Source organism: Engraulis encrasicolus, chromosome 10 (assembly GCF_034702125.1).
Source record: "Engraulis encrasicolus isolate BLACKSEA-1 chromosome 10, IST_EnEncr_1.0, whole genome shotgun sequence".
Taxonomy (NCBI): Eukaryota; Metazoa; Chordata; class Actinopteri; order Clupeiformes; family Engraulidae; genus Engraulis; species Engraulis encrasicolus.
Genome location: NC_085866.1, coordinates 20953158 through 20975686, shown reverse-complemented (window position 1 = coordinate 20975686; position 22529 = coordinate 20953158). Strand labels below are relative to the sequence as shown.

The 22529-nt window shown below is 43.1% G+C and overlaps 1 protein-coding gene across 3 annotated transcripts in view; it reads right to left on the bottom strand.

Annotated features, from left to right (window-relative positions):
- ahcyl1 (adenosylhomocysteinase-like 1) overlaps positions 1-21528 on the bottom strand; it is a 55558-nt gene extending 34030 nt beyond the window's left edge. For 2 of the 3 annotated variants that reach the window (XM_063208383.1, XM_063208384.1), the window contains exons 1-2: positions 20995-21528; positions 2597-2714 (exon numbers count right to left, since the gene is read on the bottom strand). In XM_063208383.1, the coding sequence (XP_063064453.1) occupies positions 2597-2714; positions 20995-21174 (298 nt within the window). In that variant the 5' untranslated portion in view covers positions 21175-21528. Of the gene's footprint in view, positions 1-2596; positions 2715-13403; positions 13607-20994 lie in introns of those variants that run through there. The other variant, XM_063208385.1, reaches the window with a different exon arrangement.
- Positions 21529-22529: the final 1001 nt, after the last annotated feature.

Sequence of the window (22529 nt, the reverse complement as noted above, 5' to 3'; positions counted from 1 at the left end):
CCCAATGGACTTTCACTTTCACTAATGTAGAGTTCCGCTGTAGAGCCCCCGGTTGAGAAGCACTACTACTCTCTGGCATTAGCACACACAGCACATCCATCTGTCCGTCAGGCCAGCAGGGCAACCGATAGCTGCTGTGCTGAACTGCTATTGATAGAGCCGTGCCATGTTAATGCTTTATGGTCGCTACGCCAGTGACAAGAGAGTGTCACTTGGCACTGTCCCAGACAGTCGTTTAGCGCGACATTGGAGACCTCGTGGGTGGCAAGCACAGCTATGGCTAGGTACATGTGTAATGCTGAGGGGAATGAAAATCAAGCGCTCAGGCCTCCTAAAAATATGGTTTAATCTTAATATGACTTAACCTATTACCTAAGTCTGATGCTACGTATACGCTGCACTGACTGGAGTGACATACAGTATACGCTGCATTCAGGCTCTTGAGATTTTTATTTATTTATTTTTTTAAATAAAAAATGTGGGTATGTTTAGAGCTGAATGAACACATTCTAATTTAATATGAGGATCCTAGCTCTTAAATGCAACTTACTTCATGCTTTTATGTGCGTCGAATGCTGAGTTTTTATAGGCTTGGATTTTATCTGTTAAAAAGATATGGTGCATTGCTTTGAGTTGTCATGACATACAGTGACGGATATTCAAACCGTGTGTCTTACAATCTGCGGGCTGTCTTTGATCATATCAATGCAGATACAGATACAACATCGCGCAAGTCATATCTGTGTGTTATCTGCATTGGATGTGTACAATATTGTGCTCGCTCTCTTGTCTTATCTCTTTTCTGATTGGCTAATGAGATGGTCTCTAGATGAGAGAGGAAAATCTGAATCGCAGTTCCATATCAGTAAACGTATCAATGGTAACCATAACAAATCGAGTAGTGAAATCAAGAGTTGTTACATGAGAGTTTATTCTTTGTGCTACTTTAGACACATCAGCAACAAAGGAATTGCACTGCCACATCCTTCCTGTACTTGTTTCAGCGTGGCATATAAATAGGGAAAAAAACACTTTTGAAGCACTCCTTTCTAAAGTGAAACAGCCTTTATTACAGTGTGGTAACATGCCCACACGTTTCGACTAGTGTATTCATCAGGGCATCAACATGATTGGATGTGGGTCTAGCACAGCAAGGCTACAACTGATTTGTATTAGGTATGTGTCATTCCTTGTTTATTTTTATTTATTTATTCATGTGCCCCATTGGTTTTCTTTCATACCCCCTATTTTTTGATGTGTGTCACCAAAGTACATTCTTAGCAACTGTATTTTTATACCGTTGATATGGCTAATAAACTTGAAACATGAACTTAAGTAAAGTAAACTTAAGTGAATTGAACTGTACATGGTATATACGCATTTGTGCAGGCTACCACATAATCCCCTTTGTACATAATATTTAGGGTCGTTTCTCTTTGTTTTGGTTTACAACAGCATGTCTACTGTTTGGTGTGCGTGCAGTCTGCAAGTGCTGGATGTTGTCAGCAAAATTTTTAACAAACAAGATGCTTGAAATAAGAAAGAAGAGTGATTACAATATGCCAGTAACATATTGATGTTATTATCATTTTTATGTAACAACTATAACGGAGTGTGCAGATATGAGCCAGAAGTGTCTATGGAAGACTGAGAGTTGGAGCGAGAGAGTGATTACAAGCCTACTTATTATGTCATTCATGATATTGTGCTTATATTATATATTTATATATGGATTATAATAAATTAAAGACTGAGAGATGGACCAGAGCAATTACAATTTATTGAAATGACATTAACATTATTACATAACATATTTATATAATTAATGCAGCCCGTAGCTGCAGCTGTGGAAGACTGGGATATGATTATTATTCATGTTTAGTTTAGTTTAGTTTATTTAGTTTAGTTCAAAAAGGGACCATGCACAATACACATTGATTACAGAAGTAAAAAGATGGCTTGTGCCAGATTATAGCTATATAGCTAATTTCCATCTGCAGTCCCTGGACAGGTAAAACAAATATTACAATAACATCATATTATTTACTATGCTTAAACTTTATATTTATACTGTATTATTATTATTATATAATATATTTTATACAGTAAATGCAGACCTCAACTGTAGCTGTCCGTAGAAGACTGGGAGATGAAGTGCATGTGAGATCATTATATATTATATTATATATTGCTTATTTTGTATATAAATTCCATTATAATGTATTTCATGTTTTATCATGTTATGTAGAGTATGTATTATAAGAGTAGACCTGGGGTTGTAGCTGTCAGTAGAAACGTTGACGTTTTAATCTAATAAACTGTATTTTTTGGGGCTTATTTCACAGTGTGCAGACCTACCTTCTTGAACTGTCTGACACTATTTATGTCGATATTTGATGATTCATATCATATAGAGTAGCTGACGTGAGCTGTAGCTGTCAGTAGAGGACTGGGAGATGGATCGAGAGAGAGGGATAACTATTCATCATCTCATGCTACACTAACACTACATATTTTTATTATTATTTAATAAGTTATATGATTATTATAATATATTATCTTGTTATTATGTATTTATCATATACATGTCGCTGACCTGAGCTGTAGCTGTCAGTAGAGGACTGGGAGATGGATCGAGAGAGGGAGCGTCGGCCGGCCTTGGTGGGGAACTTGCTGAACTCCTGCTTGTCCTCCGTGTTGGCAAACTGGATCTGCTGTGGAGGGAGAGTGAGAGAGAGCAGGCATCAGCCATCAGCTACGTACGTACGCATGCAAGCACGCACACACACACACGAACACACACACACCAGTATCAGCTGTAGAGGAGAGAGAGAGCAGCCATCAGGCATCAGCTAAGTATGCACGCATACGCGCAGACACACACAACAGTATCTGCTGCGGAGGAGAGAGAGAGCAGCCATCAGGCATCAGCAACACACACAACAAAATTCACAGGTGCACACTCCCACAAAGTAGATCTGGAGCAAAGGAAGAATCTCTCTCTCTCTCTCTCTCTCTCTCTCTCTCATACACGCACACGCGCACACACGCGCGCGCGCGCACACACACACACACACACACACACACACACACACACACACACACACACACACACACACACACACGCACACACACACACACACACACACACACACACACACACACACACACACACACACACACACACACACCAGGGGTGGAACTTAAAATTTTCCCCCACCAGTCACTGTGGCAGATAGATTTTAAAATCTACCAGTCACTAGCTATTTTTACCAGTCAAAGTGACTGGTGGGTTGAAAAATGTATCCGTCAGCCCTGAAATGTACCTGTCCTTGGCGGGTGGACGGGTGCTTATATCCAACCCTGGCGCACACACACACACGCACACACACCAGTATCTGCTGTGGAGGAGATGGAGCTGCCTTCAGCCATCATTCACACCCTCCATTCTCCCATTTACAGCAAACAGCACTGATCATGCCGCATCAGCCACTCGAGATAAGCTTTTGGCTCAGGCTAGTGTAGGGCTGGGGTCTCAGTGTGTGTGTGTGTGTGTGTGAGAGAGCAAGAGCGAGAGCGAGAGCGAGAGCGAGAGAGAGAGTGAATGAGTGAATGAGTGTGTGTGTGTGCGCTGTGTGCGCTGTGTGGTGTGTGTGTGTGTGTGTGTGAGTGCGTGTGCACGTGCGCACATTTTTAAATGCCTGATCACATAAGAGTACTTTTCCATGGTGCCAAAGTTGTGATGGAGCGACCATATAACTCTATAAGCCTATCTGTCTGTCTGTCTGTCTGTCTGTCTGTGCTTTGTGCACCAACCATCTCCCTCCCCTCCCCTCCCTCTGACCTTAACTCCCCCCGCCACCCAATGACGCGCTCAGCTCCACTTCCAGGTGTTTAGGCAACAAGGCTGCCGATCAGCTGGGGGCTGACTTACCACAAACCGTGCGGAGAGATCAAAACAGGCTGCAGCCCGCCTGTCTGTCTGTCTGTCTGTCTGACTGACTGATTGTTTGTACGCCTGACTGAGAAAGAGAGAGATATGGGCACCTACGAGTCTGAATGGAGCCCTTGGCTTCAGACACGTACTGTACTAGCCAGTTGTACTAGCTTGTTTGTTTTTCAGACAAACCATCATGTAGTATGTGTTATTGTTTAGGCGGATTTAATTTTTGACATAAGGGCAGGGCAAGGGGGGAAATGAGGAAACGTACACCACGTACACTAACGGTAAGGACACATACACGCGAATGTGCAAACTTTGCCATTCACTCCTATGAGAGAGGCGAAGGCAGGCGAAGGCAGGCGAAGGCAAGCGAACAGGAGCGAAGCGAAGCGAAATTATTGAAGAAAGTTTAATGTTATGCAAATGAGGAGTAAATTCGCCTGCCGCGGCCCAATCAAATCAACAACATGACTGTTCCATTCCATTTGATTCGCCGCGGCGACCTGATGACGGTTGCATTTCGCCTCTCTTCGCTTCGCTCGCTTCGCCTCCTATGTGTCCCTACCGTAACTGGGCGAACAGACGCGATTGAAGCGAGAGAGAATCGCTTCTGTGCAGCAAGAGCAATGCGAGCGATTGAAGCGACTAGAGTATGTCCGTTGAAAGCATTTCAACATTCCCATTGGCTGTGGTTATTAACCTCTATACAGTCATTGGCTGTGGCGGCTTGTCGCCGAACCGCGTCATACCTCATATGCATAACATTCCCAGGAGTTCAACTACAAACTGTCGCTCTCGTCGCGCGAATCGCCTCTAATCTCCAGAATCGCTTTTGTTGTGCGACTCAATAAAAACTCAATTACTTCCATCTGTCTGTCTGTCTGTCTGTCTATCTGACTGACTGACTGACAGAGTGTTTGTCCGCCTGACTGAGAGAGAGAGAGAGAGAGAGTCCTTGGCTTCAGACACGTACTGTACTAGCTTGTTTGTTTTTCATATACACCACCATGTAGTATGTGTTATTGTTTAGGCAGATTTAATTTTGACATAAGGGCAGGGCGAGAGGGGAAATGAGGAAACGTACACTAAGGCTGCCCGAGGCCAATGTGAGGATCCTCTAAAATCAGATACTTCGGTTATACTATGCTGGAATCCATGTTGAAGGCTGAAGACTTTGCTCTGCTGACTAGCCTACATATCACACACACAGTTCACTCGACATTGTCTTCTAGGTACTTCAAAACTGCCTGACTTAATTCTGGTACAATATGTTAACAAGTTTGAAAGAATATGAATGGGATGGAGTCCATGTTGAAGACATCTGAATATCGTTGCGGTTGAATACTGTGTAGTGGAGAACGTGCACATGCAAGAGAAAAGCATCAGCTGGTGCCAAATAAAATAAAGCTTATGTAGGAGGGGGGAAGGATCTGCACACTGTAATAGTTGTTGAACATACGACCATTGCGCTGCGATACCAGAGATTCTTTAAGTATATAGAGATATGCCAACATAATAGGGTTCTATGGGCACCTAACGTGAGCAGGTTCCGGTCTGCCTAAAGGAGCGTGTCATAATACTCCTAGCATTGAATAGAACAGTTCTCAGGTCTGCCTAGGTCTGCCTAAAGGGGGATTTCCCCCCTCCCCCTTGCAATAATAGAACCCGGAAACAATGGGCCAATGGAGCCTCTCTCTCTCTCTACTCTCTCTGATACGACCATTGTGCTAAGATACTACGACATTACGTAGAGCCGGGATTCCCAACCTTTATCAACTTGGTATCCACTTCAAATGTTCACAAAATGTTGTGGCCCAAGACCCAGTACCAAGACCCCATAAGTAGCACAATAAATAAATAGTCAACAGCAACGCACAGAAATATGTAGATTACACTTTACTTAGCGTGTCGCTGCATAACACATTCATACCAGCTGTTATACAGAACACTTTGCATGAAGGATTCCCTCATCAAACCCGTGATGCTGCTTTGTTTATCTTTTAATTTGACAAGTTGCTGTCCCTTCATCTTCTATGTTCATGAAAGTCTTGGCATGAATGTCTAATGAAAAGGTCATGAATGCTCCATGCAAAGTGTATGAAAGCTGTTATGAATGTGTTACGCAGGGACACGTCAAGTAAAATGTTAGCAATATGTATTTCGATTTGTAGAAAATTGTTCCACTTGGAATACTTTCCCGGCCCACCAGTGGGCCCTGGCCCACAGTTTGGGAATCCTTTAGGAGTCTTTACATTACAATTTGGTCACTATTCTGGTAACAGCAAATTTATAAACCGGGGCCACTGATTCATCTAATCCTGAATTTTGGATCGTACTCTGTGGACACAGAATTAAATGAACCGGAATTAAATTATTATACTGCAGAGGTCAACACTAACCTTGAACAACAGAGCTTTTTGGACTTTGGCTTGTCAGTCAGTCCACAATATCTCAGCACAACTGCGCCGAAGGACCAAGTACAGTAGGTTATAGTGGCCACCGTGCGATCACTGAGGCATATCAAAACTTGCTGAGATCACTGTCAATGGAGTGGAGTGATTATTCGGGCAGATCATTTGAGGACAATATAACATTATCAGCAATATGTTAAGCTAATGGCTTAGTCTGGAGTCTGGGGCAGTCTATAAACGAGTCAACAGCCTGTCCAGTGCACACACTCCAAAAAGCAAACAGGTTTCCAACCAACATACTGTAGTGTAGAGTTGCGTGCAGACGACTAAAAAACTACAACAGATCCAGACTGACAAAAACTAGTCTAGATTGTTGTAAATACATACAGTACATGCAGAGATGAGTCAGATGCCTTCAATGTCATTATGTTTGTATTGCAACTGTATATAGTTTACATTGCACAGAATATGGGGGCTTGGAGACAGACACAAGTCAGCTTTTATTGTCACTTTCTCCATATGCACTTTAACAGTGTTGACAGTTCTGTTACTTATTTCTCTGTTAGGTTCACTGGTGAACAGAGGTCTTGGCAAATGTCTATGGCTACAGTTACATGGCGTTTTAAATAGTTTCGTCAAATTTACTTTGATCTTTCATTTAATTTCTAATTGTTAACTGTTAACAAGACGTTTTCAAAGCGGAATTAACCTTTATTCAGAATTAAAGTGAGTTCATTTGGAATTAAATGTCTCATGTAAACATAGTGAATGATGCAAAGGTGCTTGCGGCTGCATGCTGTATTTATGACTCAATTTTGCCAGGGCAACGAGTTCAAGGCCAGGCCAGGGGCCTCACTGGGGCTCGGTGCTGCTGGATGACCTCCTTATATTTTGACAAGGCATGGAGGTCCAGAGAAACGGCCTCTCTGAAACAAAGGGGCTTTGCTGCTGCCTGATGAGCTCAATGGCCTGTTTCATCATTTTGACAGGGGCACATATACTGGGCTTTTGCCAGCAGCATTGGGCACATATACTGGGTTTTGCCAGTAGCATTGGTCAGAGGAGAAGGGAATGTGTTTGGCACAGTGTTGTTGTGTGTGACAGCCAGCACCACTGACTGACAGCTTTTTGCAGGGGCCAGGACAAAATCATCTGAAAGGGCCCCACTCTCAACATCACATGGGTCGAAGCAGGCATTTTTTGGGAGCTCAGACGTCAGATGGCGCAACAGCATCTACGTAATGCCCATCAATTAATTATAAATTGGTGGTTGATATGCTGCAATGGTCATTCTTCTTAGAGTCCACTAACAAACAAGCAAAAAAAATAGTGGCTGTCGCTGCGCTGCCCTGACGTGTGCTGCTGCTGAAACGTCACTGACCCACATACAATGCAAAGAGGACCTTATTCTACGCTCTCCCTGGGCCAATCCTAGGGTGAATTTCTCAAAACCAAAGTTGCTTACTACATTAGCTACTTTGTTGTTTTCAATGCATTTTCCCATTGGCAACTACCAAAGTTGCTAACAGGCTAACAACTTCTCTTTTGAGAAACTCACCCCTGACCTACAGTATCTGTCCCCTACTGTCAGTGGTTTTGAAACAAGTTTTTGTTTCAGTCAGTTTTTGAAACAAGTATGACAATAAGCCCACTTCATACATACTTTCTTGCGTCCCTACCTTAAAGACATAAAGTAGTTTACTGTTTTCGGTTGCTCTACAAGTTGGAAGCCAAATATTTTGTCACTCAAATGGTCCACGTTTTGTTGAAGCTACCACGCCAATTAAAAAAAACGTCTTTCAAACTGTTAGAAAGTGAAGATGAACCGCTGAAGTTCTGGAAGCATTATTTCCAGATTTAGAAAATGACTTCCTGTTGCTTTAACGCAAGAACGTTGAGCAGCTAGACCCAAGGCGCAAGCAGCCCCCCTCCACTCCCTCCTCCACTCCGTCATTCAGGCTGGAGTTTCACCTGAGCTTGTGAGATTTACACAGGCACCGTCAAAGATAAATCACCGGGCTCTTTAAACGCTGGCCCGAATTCTATTTTAGAGGCCCAGCGTCCAAGGCAACCCTGATTTATGCTTTATTTTCTAAATGCACGGGCCTCAGCTGTTGACGCGGATCACCGTTTCAACGTTTCAAATGCTGTTTCATGATCGCATTGTGGGCCCCAACACTGGATATGTACCGGAAACCCTATCCAGTATGTACTTACAGTCCCAAGAAAAAGTTTGTACACCCTTTGAAATTTCTTACTTTTCAGTCAAAATAGATCTTAAAACATGGTCTGATCTTCCCGAAAATCGCAAGAAGGAACAATCAGAGTCTGCTTTAACTAATTCCACACAAACAATTACATGTTTTCATATTTTTATTGGCCATAAGGCTATAACATTCACAGGAGAGCAAGGCATAAGTAAGTACACCCTTGCATTAAATAGGTTTTAACCCTCAGTTAGTTGCAATATCCTCAACCAGACTTGTCCTGTAGTTGCAGATCAGATTAACAAAGCAATCTGGATGTATCTTGTCTCCCTCTTCTTTAGAGAACTGCCTCTCGTCATCAAGGTTTCTGGGATGTCTGGAGTGCATAGCTTTATTGACTTCATGCCATATAATCTCAATTGTTTTTAGTCAGGGCTTTGTCTGGGCTATTCCAGAATGTGTACTTCATTGTTATGAAGCCATTCTAATGTCGATTTGCTTCTTAAGTATGGGTTGTTTCAGCACCCATCCTCTTGTGTGCTTCAACTGTGTGACAGACTTCCTCACATTTTTTCTGTAAAATATCACAATAAACTTGAGTTCATTGCTCCACTGATAGTAGCAAACTTTCAAGGGCCTGAGGCAGCAAGGTAGCCGCATATAATGATGCTCCCGCCACCATACTCAGATGTGGAGATGTAACCAAGAAAAGCTAAAAATGGGGTTCATTCTGCCAATCTAAAATTATTGGGGTTTCTGTCCAAAAAAATATTGCTGTAACTAACTTTGAGGTTCGCAAAAAAGCATTTATATGCTTCATAAAATGACTGCTAAATATTCAGTAGACCAACGTTGAAACTAAAGTTGAATTTTTCAGGGGAACACATAGTATCATGTTTGGAGGAGAACTGGAGAACCACACCTTCACCAAAACATCATCTCCACTTTTCAGTATGGTGGCGGCAGCATCATTATATGTGGCTACCTTGGTGCCTCAGGCCCTTGTCAGTTAGCTATTATCAGTGGAACAATGAACTCAGAAGTTTATTGAGATATTTTACAGAAAGAATGTGAGGTAGTCTGTCACACAGTTGAGGCACACAAGAGGATGGGTGCTGAAATGGGACAACAACCCATATTTTAGAGGCAATTGACATTTGAATTGCTTCATAAGAATGAAATACACATTCTGGAATAGCCCAGTCAAAGCTCTGACAAAAACATTTCAGATTATATGGCATGAAGTCAAGAAAGCTATTCACTAAAGATATCCCAGAAACCTTGCTGAAGAAGGGCAGTTTTCTAAAGAAGAGGGAGACAAGATACATCCAGATTGTTTTGTTAATCTGATCTGCAACTACAGGAAACATCTGGTTGAGGTTATTGCGACTAACTTAAGGTTAAAACCTATTGAATGCAAGGGTGTACTTACTTATGCCTTGCTGTCCTGTGAATGTTTACATCTTATGGCCAATGAAAATATGAAAACTTGTAAATGTTTGGGTTGAATTAGTTAAAGCAGACTCTGGTTGTTCCTTCTTGTGATTTCTGGAAAGATCAGACTATGTTTTATGACCAATTTTGACAGAAATGTAAGAAATGTCAAAGGGTGTACAAACTTTTTCCTGGGACTGTATATGGGGAAAGGCTATGTCCATATCCAGATAAAATAAATCTGTTTTTGCCATTGTCAGACAAATCTTCATCATCTTCGCACATTCTTTGATATTTTAGGATCTGCATAACTGCCTAGAGTGTATCTAAAAATACTGCAGTGATGTCATCGAAAAGACATTCTCTTTCTCTCTATGCAAGTTAATGCCCACAGACAGCACTTTGCATTCAAAGCTCCTTAATGATTACATTAGCACTGTGCGCCGGACTTTTCTTCACGGGTAAAGATGGATATTCTGCTGGCCACTATGGAAGATTTATGGTCCATTGGCATCCTCTCCTTCAGCAGCTGCTGAGAGGTACTTTGTCAGTTCAACATGAGGCAATTAGAAGAAAGCTGTCTGGATGTGTTTTAACTCAATGGTTTCGCCCTTGCTGTTAGAATCATACAGAACTTAACAAATGCGGGGTGTGTGGGGGGAATAGAATAGAATAGAATAGAATAGAATAGAATGAATAGAATAGAAAAGCTTATTAGTGGTCATTTTACAATGTACAAGTAAATGTTAAAGTATGGCCTAAAACAGGCCTTTACAAATGTATCGCTACAGTTCATGCATAATGACTTAGTTGCACTGTTGTTGCGGTTGCTATTTTTGCCTTTTAGAAGATCAGAAAAGGATAACTTTGTGGGCTGACCACCACCTGAGAGAAAATATTCCTGAAAAGGTAGGCTACTGTTCATGAAAATGTACAGCTGCAGCACAGCTCTTCTAGACCTGTCACTGAACCAACCAACAGGGACTCAGCTGAGAGAAAACACGCAATCAGGGCAGCTGACAGCAGCTTTGGCTGGGCCTAGGACCAAACATCTGAAAGGGCCCCAAACCAAATCAATACAATGTAATGAGGATCCCTGGGCCCGGGATGAGTGACCCCCTTTATCCCCCACCTGTCGACTTCCCTGCATGCAGTAATTGCTGTTGTGAACATAGCAGTACCTCCAAATGTAATGCTTCCTGGTCAATCTCAACTTTGCTTGTACTTCCTTAAGAGCAGGAGGCAAGAGGTTACGTCAGATGACCCCAGGTGCTGAAGTCAATTTCCATTTCACACTCAATTTGACAAAGTATGCAGCTCTTTGGCTTCTGTCCCTGTGGGTCATAGTGTGTGTGTGTGTGATGACAGAAGTGATTAAGTGAACTTCTGAACTGGTCAACCATGCAAACTATACACATGGAGTGGAGACTTGTCCCTTAATCCTGCTCCTTCTCTTGTCTTGCAGTACCACACTCTCACCATCACATCACAAAGGTAACCATACCGTGGCACCACCAAATCTACCAGTTACACCACCAAAAAGCCAGACTTCACTGTATTGTATGTGATATGTATTGCGAAAAAGTGGGTGATGGAAAGTTTTTAATACCGCCCTGAAATTTTGGAAAAAATACTGTGCTATTTATGCTATATACTAATTATCTCCAGAGATTCACGTGGTTGTGTTTTGACTTCAAACTTGTTCCTCAGATCAGGGCAGTTGACATAACACACGGCTGATAATTCAAAGAAACGGAACAGTAAAACACACTGGCATGTGAGGCAGCAGGGTCTCTAACACTTACGGTACAAATGCCTGGGGCCAACCCATGGAACCCTGGGTGAGTTCCAATGTGCGACTTTGCGTCCTCCACTTGTGCTTGTGGTCTCACGTTTTGCTGATGCCCCGCCTCCGTGGAGAGAACAATTAAGTTTCCCCGCTGTCAGCCTAGCCACAACAATTTTTGGGGAACTATTCTTCATTCACCATCCAGTTCGCAAATGAGAAAATGACTTTACAATTGAGCTTTTGCGAGATATTGAAATATAACGCCGTTGTCAGTGATGTCATCATGACATATTACTTCCTGGTACGAGGCCACAAGCACAAGTGGAGGACGCAAGTCTGCATATGGGAATGTACCCCCTATAGCTCCTGTGCATTTGGAGTGTACAATGGACAAGACAAGCATAAGCACAACAATAAAGAACAAAATGTACTTCTCTACACGCACACACAATTAAGACGAGAAATAGTAACAGTAACATCAATATTACCGTAACATTAACTGGAAACACTAACATTAACTAGAAATAGTAACACTTAACGATTTCCAAACCTGCGGATGATGCAAGAGCCATATTAACCTATCCTTTAAAGATTTAACTTGTTGCAACCATCAAAGCAAGTCCAAACAAAAGACAATGAGAACATACATAGACTAGACTGATTATACGTTGGGAGATTACTAGGTCTTATTAACCAACCAGAAAAAAAGAGAATAACACTTGTGAACCTAATTCAGAACGACCCCAGTTAATACAGTTTCTACCTGCACTTAGTCTCTCATGCAATTACTCCCTCAACTCACTGAGTGAATGCAAGCTTTTCTAATCAGTTTTCCCCCCACACATTTTCTTTACAAATCCTGATGAGCATAGACAGAGAAAAAAAGGATGCTCCTTCCAGCCAAGGTGACTTTAGCAGTATTGCTTTCGTCCTGTCACATGAGAGACTTATAGCCTCAATTTTAAACCAAATCAATCAATTTTAACCAGCCACTAACTAGTTTTGTTACCACATTAACGACCACGTCTTGTCTTGTCATAAGAGCAGATGACCCCTAGCCTACTTACAGCACCACAGGCACAAAGCACAGATGTCCTGCGAAGAAGAAGCCCCTTGTAGCCAATGTGGTGGCCACCACCTGGGTGCACAGAGCCCTCATTCGCACACACTATTCTTACTCACCCATTCACTAACACACACATCCAGCACAGATGTAGCCATTGAAACTGTCACTCATACACATCCACATTCACTCACTCATTCACTTAGTCTCTCATACAATCACTCACTCAACTTACTCACTCACTCAGTCCGTCAGTCACTGACCCATCACTCAGTCGCACACACAGGCACACGCAGGGTGCGATTTGTAGGGGGGGATGGGGGGGATTTTCCCCCCTTCTGGTTTTGATATTGACACTTTCCTACATACTTTTAATCACAGCTTAATGAAATCCCATTGATATTGCTTAAAATCTTAAACATATCCCCCCTTCTGATTTTCTGACAAATCGCACCCTGGGCACACGCATTCAGCTCACTCACTCACTGACAGTCTCATGCAATCACACACGCACACGCACACACACACAACCTCTCTCACTCTCTCACCAACTCACCCTGCGTCTGTCATTCTCCTGCTCCATGCTGCTTTCTGTGTGTCTCTTTCTGCCGGACCAGCCGTCTGATATTACATCCCATGTGTGCTCTCACAGCAGTGAGCTTGCTTGGACACACATACACGCACACACACACACACACACACACACACACTCTGTCTTACACACAGACACATGCACAACACACACACACACTCACACACACACACACACACTGGGGGAGGTTCCCCAAGTTGGCCATTATTTCCCTATAGCAAGCCTCAAGTGAGGAGGAGGAGGAGGAGGAGGTGGCAGGCAGCGGGAGGGAGGAGAGGGGAGAAGAGGAGAGGAGGGGGGAGGAGAGGGGAGGGGAGAAGAGGGGAGGAGTGGGAAGTAAAATCCCGTGTCTCTGCCACTCATAAGAGGCGAGCTGACCTACAACCGCTCCACTCCACTCCATGACCCTCCTACTACCCCACCTGACCCCACCCCCACCCCCACCCCCCCTCTTACATATGTCCGTCTGTCTATGTAGGCTATGCCTCTTAACTCCCCTCTGATATAACTGTCAGACCCCCCCCCCCATATGTTCTTCTGACTGTGCACCCCCCACACACACATTTTTTTGTCCTACGCCTTGATTCTTAACCTGCCTATTTACACTGTCTTTCTACGAATGCCTCTTAATCACACTCTTTAGGTTTAGGTCCAACTATGCAGGCTATGCCTCTTAACACCCCCATCCCCCCCCCCCCCACACACACACACACGTATGTCCATCTTGACTAGGCATGATTCTTAACCCCCGTCTTAATGGTCTGTTGTACGCTATGCTTCTTAACCTGCCTCTTATATATGCTCAGCTGACTCTGCGTGCTTCTTAAGTAAACGCCCCTTCTGTGTGTCTATCCTACACATATGTGCTTACATATGTCCGTCTTATTAGTATACACTCCCCTGAACCCTCCATAGCCCCGGGACCCATAGCACAGGCCAGATATAGCCCATTTCTGAGTGTCCTAAGAGAGGGATTTGACAATGTCTTCCTTCCCCAAAGTAGTCAGACAGTGGGGGAGAGGGAGAGGGGGTGCGGTGGACAAGGGGGGTGGAGAAGGGGAGAGTATAAACAGCCCCACAACAAGCCATGTTGACATAACCTCTTGATCTGCATTCATCTAAACCACAAGTCCCTGAAGAGCGGCACATCGATAGATACGTTGTAGTGCATGGTCGTAGTGCGTGGTCATAGCCGTGGTCGGCTTTTTTTTTGCACTCTGTCTCTGCTGCCATTGAGGACTGTGAGTCCTCTCAGTCTCAGGACTCCTTGTGCGGCCCAGTGCTAATAAAAAAGGACTCAGAGGGATTTAAGAGCCGTTTCCATGAACTCTGAGCACCGACGGACGGGGTCTGGCTTGCTCGCTCGCTCTCTTGCTCAGCACAGCTCAGCTCACACAGCACAGCACAGAGCTAGAGCTGCCGCATCCTGAATCCCCTCTAAAAATATTCCAGCCCTGCCCCCCTCCCTCCCTCTCTCCCTCCTCCGCCACTCCTTCACTGCTCCACTACTCCACCCTCGATTCTCCACTCCTCCCTCCTCCCTTCTTCTGCTGCTGCTCCGTTCAGTGTCTCAAGGAGTCAGTCGGGTCAGAGAGACCTACAGTTGGCCAGGCCGTGTTTCTGTCTGAGAGATACGTAGTTAGTTTAGGGCAGTGGTTCTCAACCTTTTTTGAATCAATGCCCCCTGGACGTCATCATAAGCCTCCTAACGCCCCCTTGACTTCACCATACGGCTGCCAAAGCCCACCTTAGAATTAAAAAAAAAAAATGGACTAACGCTCCTAATGGAAACTGAGCACCACCCCTCTTGGCTGAATCCTTCTCAATGCCCCCCTAAGCCTCCTTAATGCCCCCTTGGGAGCAGTAGAGCCCCCGTTGAGAAACACTAGTTTAGGAGGAGGAGCACACAGACAGTGCATTATCACTGCTAAATGGTAGCGTCTTCATTTCGGGCCTCTGTTGGGGGACTAGATCTTCCTTGGAAGGAACTTCCCTTGAATGAGTAATGGGCTATGAAAGAACACAGAAATCAAATATCTGACACAGATCAATTTCAAATTCTACTGCACATGAACTCTAGTTGCAGAATAATTCATGAAAGTAAACAGAGAAGATAAGCCCACTTCAGAAAGAACATCATGATACCGTGCTGCACTATAAAGCAAAAGAGCAGTAAGTAACAACTAAATATTTTGTCAAAATTAAGTTTAAACCAAAAAAGGTCTTCATAACACCTCCTTTATATTATTATATTATATTACTATTTTGTTATTATCTTTTGACAAAGCCTTATGGTCCAAAAGTATACTGGTTTTGAGATAATACTATGTCAAATTTGCAGTAACTACAATATCCAACTTCATAATACTGATACTTTGAAGGCTATTTTCTCAGTTCAAATGTTGGTGTAGTTACAGCATTTTACAGCACAGGCTTTGTAGGGGAGATGGAGAGTAGGCCTAAGCTCCACTCCCCCAAACCCCCCCGAGAACAAACAAGGCTTGAGGACATGAACCGTCCCCTCAGAAGACACAGGACAGGTAAAGCCAACCACTATGTTGTGACTACACAACAGGCTAAGTGTTATGCCACATTACTGGCATCCATTCACATGAACGTGACTAGACTGTACGTACTGAGGGCACATAACACAGACGGTCACGTTTACTACATACAGTAGCTAGCTCAAGGTCACACGGCAACGTTTTTCACTATGAATTTTAATGAAACAGCAACTACATGGTTTAGCACTGGCAGCATCAGCTGCTGTTTTCCCCCATGCCAACCTGTAACCTTCACATTCACAGAAAAAAAGTCCCAATCTATAGCCTCATTCTAGACATGAAAAAATTTAGTACTTCAGGGTTGTGTCAGTTCATCCATTAACAAATACTTGATAATCAATTCTTAAAGTGATCACATTATCAAAAAAACTATCAGCCCTATAATATTTTCCTTCTTTTATTGGCAATTTCGCAGTGCTTATGGAGCTGTCTGGGCCAAGGTGCTGATGGAAAGTGCTATTCTGGCGAGTTCGCTGCTGCCTTGTTTTTCCACCTTGCCTCTAAGAGAGAGAGAGAGAGAGAGAGAGAGTGAGAGAGAGGGGACATCACAGAGGTCTGAAGGTCATTGGTCTCCACTGGCGGTTCATACACAGCTGAGTAGCAGAGAGACCCAATAGGACGCCAGCCAGCGCTCAGACCCAGCAGCACCCAGGAGGAGAGATGGAGGAAGGGATGGATGGAGGAGGAGGAAGAGATGGAGAGAGAGAGAGAGAGAGAGAGAGAGAGAGAGAGAGAGAGAGAGAGAGAGAGAGAGAGAGAAATAAAATGTTCCCCAGGCCAAACAGAACAGATGTGCCATATTTCTCAGCTTATTGCAACTTTTTCGCCTGCAGGGGTTTGGGGAAAATAACCTTCAGTTCAGTTTGACTTCAAGTCATGTGTCTTGAGATGGGACTCACAAGGCCTACACTATGTATGCCGCCTATATAGCAAACACACACACACACACACGTTAGTGACAAACATATGGCAGCATCATGTGTACCTGTTTGGACAACGGAGGTCATGCCTAGCAAACATTCACATCAGTAATAAACATATGGTTTAATGCAGACTGGTGAGCACAACAACACATGTCATGACCTACTAACAGAAATATGGGTATGCTTGCTAAAACACAGGAGGCGTGGGCCTACAGGCTACAGCAGAGGCTCCCAACCAGAGGTACCATTAGGGCTACTTGGGCATATTTCAGGAGGTGCATGGTAGTGGTGTGAACAATAATCGATTCAGCAATGCATTGCAATGCGTGGCAGGACAATTCAATAATTGATTCGGCAAATGCCATAATCGATGTGGCTCAGTTTTTCAAGTTTTAATTACTTCTGTGGGCATTTCCTAAGTAAATATACATTTACTTAACTTGAAGGACTTCAAAACAACAGGACTGATACACACAACAGCCAATAAAATGTTGTTCAGTATCTGACTGCTTGTATTGCCTCATGACTGATAAAGAAATTGCCTTGCTTTCAGTGGAAATATACAGTAATGCATTGTGATGCATCATAGAATCACAGTCAGACTGAATCGAATGAAATCGAACCGCTACCTCCCAAATCGTGATTGAATCGAATCGTAAAGGCAGTGGCAATGCACACCACTAGTGTATGGGTACATTTACAAATGCATGCAGCAGTTACATGGAGACAGAGGAAGATGTACAGGGCATGGCTGAGGGGGCAGTCATGGTATGATTAAAAAAAGGCTTAGGGGGCATGCAAAACGGAGAGGATGGGAAACACTGGGATATAGTATGCCTTTTTCCCCACTGCTCTCAAACCATGTTTTGTGTTTTCTTCTATAAAGGATGGTATGACAAGTATCCCTACACACTGAGACAGGAATGCGACTCGTGGCTACCTGAACTGTATGAAGTTAACTCTCCCCACCTGAAGCAACACGGTTATAACAGCAACATGGTCACATGGTCACGGGGCTATAATAGTCGGCAACGCAAGTCATGTGACCACATAAGAGACTTGTGCAGCCCGCACGGCACGAGTGGCAAAGCCAGTACAGAGGTTTAAATTATTGAGCAACTTTCTGATATCATCTATTTATACGCATGTTCATGATTATTGCATTCCGAGTTCGTCACCCCTCCAATCTGCCTGCTCAGACGTCTGTCACACGTTCAGGGCTTAACAAACATTGTAGCCAGACATCAAAGCAGCGAAAATACTCAGACGGAGGAATCAATACCTTGACTGACTGGACTTCATTTGGGGTCTGAGGAATTCCTTGAATTCCTTTCGTACACAAGGAATGCTACTTGTTATTGTGTTTTGGGGACCACGGAGAGAAAGAAAAATCCATTTTGTTGTTGTGTAACTAACCAGTGTGTTTTAAAGAAGTGTGTGGGTGGTGCTGTAGGCCTATGGTGATGTTGTGGTTGGGTTACAGCAGAGCACACTGCTGGGAAGGAATGGATGTTTTAAAAAAAGGACCCAGGCATTCCACCGATGCTGGCTGGCAGAATATATTGTTCTATATCCGAGTAAAATTACACACCATGTTGCTATAAAACAAACTTGGACTAACAAATCAGTAGACACATATTCGGTTTTGTAATGGAAGAACACTTAGCAGGAGGCTGCCAAAGACTCCCATTCTACAGTCAACACTATCTGACGATTGCACAAAGCTTGAAGAAAATCACAACCCAATCTAAAGCATTATCTTAAACACTTTCTGGGACTCCTCCTAACTAACTTCCTTGATGAAGAAATGAGTTATGCAGTGAGGAAGAATATATTTCACAATCAGCGATTATGATCCCTTTCTCGTCTTTGTGAGAGGTTTGCTTGCTTTGAGACACATGAGAATGATGGACCTGCAGTTCAGGAAGATATTTAACACCCTAATCTGTTATGTCATGAAAAATCCCAAGGTGCACAGTACATTGCACAACCAATTTGCAGTGTCAATACTATGCAACACTTAGAGAGACGAAGTTAACGCTCTTCTAGTCCTTACTAATCTCAAAGAGTTGAATTAAGACTGCAAAATTCAGTGTAAGCTATACACTAAATACACTGGGCATGAAACATGGGCTATGGAGTGGCTGTACCAGTTTGTGGAAGGAGGGGGAGCATATAATATGTAATCAGATCTACAGAATATGCAGCAATATTGAGGAAAAAAATGGTTACACTTTATTTCCCTGTTACAATAACTAGGTGCAGTATAACATGTATGTAACACACATACCATTATGTACTTGCACTGTTCCTTAAGGTTAAGGTTAAGGTTATGTACAGTGTAAGTACACAGTATTAGATGTAGTTAAACTGGTAAAGGCACTGGAAAATAAAGTGTTAACCAGAAAAAGTTGTGCAATGTGGATCGTACAGTACATGTAATGAGAGATACAGAATGTGAATGCATTTTTGCCAGTTTGAGGCAAATAAAGTTGTTCTGTAAAGCATGACAACTAGTGGCCAAGGTTCCTCATTCCATTGCCTTAACAGCCCCTTCTCCACCTTGGTGGTGGTGGTGACAGTTTCCTCATTTTGTCCAGTCAGCACCGCAACAGACACACACAAAGGATTTCAAAACCAGTCACATTTTTTTCCCCAGGAAGCAATGTTTTTTTTATCTTACTGTTCATTTATAACTCCACAATACTACGTTTAGCCACACAAGCAAATGGCTTTAAAGAAAATTGCTGTGGGCCTACTTGTATCAATTAATAATACAGTACATGTGATGTATTATATATATTCGCTAAATATCTTGCCTCTACCAAAGCAGACTGAATTGGGATTTAATCCTGCTGCTCAGACAGGCTCATTTAACCCCCAATGCTTTCACAAATACTGGGCTAAATCATTTATCTAATGGGTGGCCTGTCCTGTTGAGATAAGTTGCCCAGTCCTTGTTTAGCCTTTTTTTTAAAGCCATGCATTTGTTCTGTACAGTATACAGCACCACTGTATGCACCGTGAGAGATTAAAAATGTTTTTATGATGGGACTACAGCACATTATCATCTTATGAAGCTGTAATAATGGCCAACATGCTGGCTGGCGTGCCACAGTCATGTTTCCTGCACTCTGTTCGTGCTATTTGAATATCCCACTGCACAATGGACTAATGTGCCTCCCTGAGCGTTCAAGTGCGTTCATATTTTACATACAAAAGTACTGTACTTAGGAGGACCCTGGTCCCTGGCTGAGCCTTTGATAGAGGGCCAAAGTTAGATTTGTGAGCATGTGTTTATAATGTCCATTTCCCCTCCCATGATGCATACAAAGGTTAATATTTATTTTCCTTTCCCCCTGGCTGCACATGTCTGCAGATGTGTGTAAACTCCTTTCATGCCTGGATTGACATTGCTGAGGGCTGATAAGATCTGATTTAAAAAACTGTACCATAAAAGGTCAATTAATCGACTTCCACTGGTTAATTATTACCCCTTTATACAACAAGTGTTTGGTAGCCAGCCTATAAAACAATGCAGGCAAAGAGAAAGTTGATAAGATTCCTTGGAAATACGGAGACCATTTTGGTTTTGATGTAAGCTTGATCATTGTGACAGTGCCAACAGAAAAGTCGCAACCTTACAATGGTTTATTCAACATGCAGAGCGCATGTAGTTTGAAGTTGTAGTTTGAAGTTTGTGGCACAATTAAATTTACCAATTTAATGTACTTACAACGACAATGCAACAACATAGTTGTTAATCCCACGGCTGGTGCGCACGATTGGTCAGTTTTTCCTAGTTTTCCGCAGTTGACAAGTGTGTTTTACTGATTAAAGCGAGAGAAAAAAATGAGCTGTTCATTTTCATAACAAATAGGCTACAAAGAGCTGCGACAGGGTGCTTTAACAGCAGCTCAACCTATCACAGAACCCCGCTGATCACGACTCTCAACAGCTTAAATGGTGAGAGACTCGGACGCCTAGTGTTTCGGATACGTAGTATGCCATCATCGTGTTTATCCTACAACATGTCTGTCTGGTGAACAGCCTAGAACTACGGCTTACCTTCTTGACAGATTTGTGAGTAGGTACTGCAGTGAAGGCTGCGGACAATTCTTCCACGTTCATCTCGGCGGTCCTGACTGTCATAGCGGAATATTTCTCCGCTACATTCTCGCTCTCCTTGACTTCTTTGCTGGCCTGTTTCACCTCCAGCAACTTGGCATCCTTAATTGCCTCTGTCATTGCAATCTAGTGAACAACCCGAGTGATGTCCGATACCTTTTCAGCCGTTAACACTATAAAGAGAGGCTTCTCACGAGTGTCACCTTTCCCTGTCCTTTCCGCGTAGCCCTTCACTTCAGAATTCGCTAGTGGAGGACTGGCATGAGGACATTCACTACGGTCAGCACTTTATCAACAATATTTCGCAGCGAACTATGCTCGGATGGTAGAGTTGGGAGTTGTCGTCGACCTGACTCCACAATAAACCTGAGAAAATACGTCGTTACGGTTCCAATGCCACTGTCCGGTTGACAGGAAGCGTAGCAGTTGGTTGCAGCTAGTACCTGAACATGAAGGCGTCGAGTGGGAGGGGCCTGCCTCATGATGGTGTCCTCCTACCACGGGGCTCGAACACTGTGGTGCATTCTGCCCAAGAGCCAACCATCTGTTTACAATGGTTGTGTGAAATTGATGTCCCAAGTACCTGTCTGCCAAGTCTAGTTCAACCTATGCAATTGTCATGCTTTCAACACCATTGTTATAACGATTCCCAAAGCATTGTTGTGTCCTTGACATTTTTTACTTCCTTATGTGATGATCTCAAGTGTGCACCTGTCCTGGATGCATCATTGAAAACGCAGAAGCACAAGTGCATGTTCAAGAACACAACATTTAATTAAAATATATTATATAAAGACAGCAAAAAACATAATCCTACGAAATATGCATCAATTTATTTGCTCTCATTTGTATTTCTACAGATGTTCTGCAAAATAAGTACAAAAAAACAGCAACCAACTGAACATGGAAGACACCTGGTGCCAAATGTTGAGAGTGAGAGGGGGTTGGATGAACACACACACATTTAAGAAAAAACTATATACTACACGGAAAAAAAGTAATCCAAATATGGTAAAAGTTCATCCATTTCTCTTCAGGATAGCGTGTACCCAATGCCCAAGTGTTAGACATTGTTCGTCATGAGGTATCAAAGATGGCTCCAAGAGAGAAGGTAACCCTTGTCACCTCTCCAATGTCCGTGGGTATTCAATATCTGTACAAAGCAGGAGGAGAGTCAGAGAGGGGGCTATTTCAAGTTAGTACATGAAAAAGGGGAAAAAAGCAGTCCTGATCTGATGAAGGTTATGCGTCATTGCTTCAGGGCAAAGCATCGAAGAACCTATACGGTTTTAAAACCCTGGCTAAATAAAATCATACTTTTTCTCTCATTTCAAATGCTACAATTTTATCGCACACATTTTTTATCCTATAGAAGTTTGTTTTACAAAATGCAACCAAACTGTTGTATCAAATCAAAGGCTCTGGCCGTTATCTTTCAACTAGAAACAAAAGTCTTGTCAGGCCACAGCACGTGA